This window comes from Apaloderma vittatum, unplaced genomic scaffold (genome assembly GCF_000703405.1).
Source record: "Apaloderma vittatum isolate BGI_N311 unplaced genomic scaffold, ASM70340v1 scaffold3257, whole genome shotgun sequence".
In the NCBI taxonomy this organism is placed as follows: domain Eukaryota; kingdom Metazoa; phylum Chordata; class Aves; order Trogoniformes; family Trogonidae; genus Apaloderma; species Apaloderma vittatum.
Window position 1 is genome coordinate 1 of NW_009724354.1, and position 2848 is coordinate 2848.

General features: G+C 40.8%; 1 protein-coding gene across 1 annotated transcript; it reads left to right on the forward strand.

Moving 5' to 3' along the window:
- Positions 1-535: 535 nt before the first annotated feature.
- On the forward strand, positions 536-790 carry MRPL32 (mitochondrial ribosomal protein L32; the record flags this gene model as incomplete). Its single annotated transcript, XM_009872442.1, has 1 exon — positions 536-790. A coding segment is annotated over one exon (255 nt), but the record flags the coding sequence as incomplete, so codon positions are not given.
- Between the last annotated feature and the right edge of the window lie 2058 nt (positions 791-2848).

Here is a 2848-nt window from a genome sequence, read left to right on the forward strand (position 1 = left end):
TGGCAAACAAACATACTGGAGTAAGATTTACATATTTTGTCCTATTTATTTTACAGAATCCTTACGTTGGTCAATACCAACCGGAAAAGCTATCTGGAATTTCTTTGTAAATAATCTTAAAAGACTTCTTAATCTTCAAAGTTTTGCAACGGGTACATTCATCGTGTGTAACAGTAGTACCTAGTTAAATAAATAGTGACAGTTTAGGTGCAAACCAACAAAATGTGAATTTCAGCTAGTGGAAAAGGTCTATACTTTCTGTGCACTGAATTCAGTCAATAGGTATTTAGTCTTCCAAGTATCAGGAGGCATAATGATTCAGGTATTGCTTTTGTATGCTGTCTTTAGTAGTAAGCATCTGACATAGCAATACATTACAGAAAAATTACTTCATAGAGAGGAATACATTTTGAAAAAGCCGTTGAATTTCTCTGGCATTTCATTTAACATTTTTATTAGTTTATGTTTATTCCCTGTTTCTTTTGTTGCTGGTGGTCAAATGACAAAATTTCCTATTTTCCACTGTTTTTTATAGAGGAACATAGATATTTGTCCTGAGTGTGGAAACTTGAAGCAGAAACACGTCCTTTGTGGCTACTGTTATGCAAAGGTCAAAGCAGAAACTCGACTGATCCGGATAGAAATAGGTAAAAAGGAAGGAGGACCATTTAATGCTCCAACTGTAGAGACTGTCATCCTTTATGATGGAGAAAAGCCCACAGGAAAAGATGAAGGCAAGCGGATCATTGAAAGAGCAAGGAAGCGTCCATCCTGGTTTGCTCAAAATTGATGCCACAGAGCTAATGCTGTCAAAACCAGCTGCTGCAGCAAGAAAGATCAGAATTTTCAAGGATGTTTTTCTTTTTTTGTTTGCTCAACACTGATACAGAAGAGCTGTGGACTTTGGAGAAGCCTGCTTGAATTGCATGTCATGCCATGTGATTTTGGAGTCAGGTGTTGTTTCTGTAGCACACAGTGGGAAGTGCTTCTTGGTGACACATCTTAGCAGTCAACAATTAAAGAGAAACCAGGATCTGTCTTGGGATTGGACATCCCAAGTACGCCGAGTAGTTTGTATGTTATGTTCTATGCTGGTTTTGTAAATAACATTTTTTGAACAAAGGGCAAACATTCACAGATATAAAATAAAGTATGTCGTTTCCCAGGGAAATCTGCTTTCTGGTTTTGGCTGCTGCTCTTTTGAAGGGAAAAAAATGGGAGGAAGTTTCAGAACCAGTATTTAGATACAAAGGAAAGATACAGTTGTGTGGTTATTTCCATGGCTCTTAACAGAATCTGCCTGGGTCTCTCCAGAAGGCTGCTGTTTTGAGATACTTGGCGATACTCCTGGTTCTGAGCAGAATAGTGGTTGCCCTGTAGGCTGTGCGCCTTTTCTGTACTGGACTGAAGGTTAAGTGTTTCTTGCTGTTGTGAGTATGCAAAATAATTTTCTCTCTTAAAGGAATATGGAAAGTCACCTTTTACCCCCAAAGCAAAATAACAAAATTGAAATGTAGTGACTGGAAATCTGTCAATTTGACAAGGACCAAAGCTGATTCTTTGCAGCTTTTGCCATAAAGTAGTCTGGGCTGTCAGTGTGTGTTTGGAAAACCTTGAAGCACAGCAGCAGTGCCTTGGGGTCTGGAGTCTTCTGCAAGGGGGGCACCTCTGCTCTCTGCTGCCCATCAGTAACTCTCCAGTGGACCAGTTAAAGCACCTCACTGTTGGGTTTCCCTTTGAGTGTAACCACGCAGTCACACCCTTACAGGTTAAGATTAAGGTTGTTTTCAATTTTAAGTTGGGATTTCAATATACAAATGGTGCTGTTTGATACTATGACTCAGCAAGTCTAGTAGTTACTTGCTGCCAAAAAAGTGCAAGCTTACCCCTAACCCTGGCTAGTTGTCCCTGTGTTGCTGTGGCATTTGAGTGGATCTGCTCCTGTGCTCACCTGGTTCGGGGAGCTATCCTGACAGGAACTGTTCCCTGGCTTTCTGCAGCTTGATTTTTAGTGGGTACCTTCGTGTAGCTTGGCTTGTGTCAGGGTCAGAAAAGCATCAACGGGGACAGTAGGAATATGAAAGAGGAGGGCACAGGGCCACGCTTTCCAGAAAAGCCTTTATTTGGATGTGGCTGAAGCAATCATGTCTATGTAAGGAGCGGGCTCGTGCCTGCTGTAGTCACAGAATCATAGAATGGCCTAGGCTGGAAGGGACCTTTTAATGCTTCACTTCTGCTTTTCGCACTCTGGAGCCAGTGTTACAAAACGTAACTGGTAGGGACAGATGTTAGTGGCAATGTTACGTGTCCTTCACAGTCTAAGGGAATAATGACAGCTGCAAAGTGTAAATTGATATCATCGATAGTATCCAAGCAAACAACGTTAAGTTCTTTTGGATTTGTCCAACCAGGATTTATTCCAGTCGTATCTGTTTTTTGCTTATTCAGAACCCAAGCCAAATAAGGTGGCAAGCAGGATGCAGAGTGGAAGGCTTACTTTTGACAGAGCTGCATGGAATGAGGCTGACATATTGGAGGTGAGATTAGTGAAGTGATAAGACAGATAGCTTGTCCCGAGGGAAAGGTGTGTATGTATTTTAGGGAGAGGTGGGGGGTTTTGTTGTCCAGATATTGGGCCAGTTACATTAAACTGTTCTAGCTGCTTTTTATATATTTATATTTTTGCTAAAGGTTCTATAGAGGAATAAATTATCCTGGGATGTTGAGAGTCATGGGTTAATTTCTCAGAAACACGTAAGTATTTTTTAAAAAAAAACCCCACCCAACTACTATTTTCCTCTATGAAGATGAGAGAGGATGTGCAGTTTCTGGTAATGGAGTAATAATT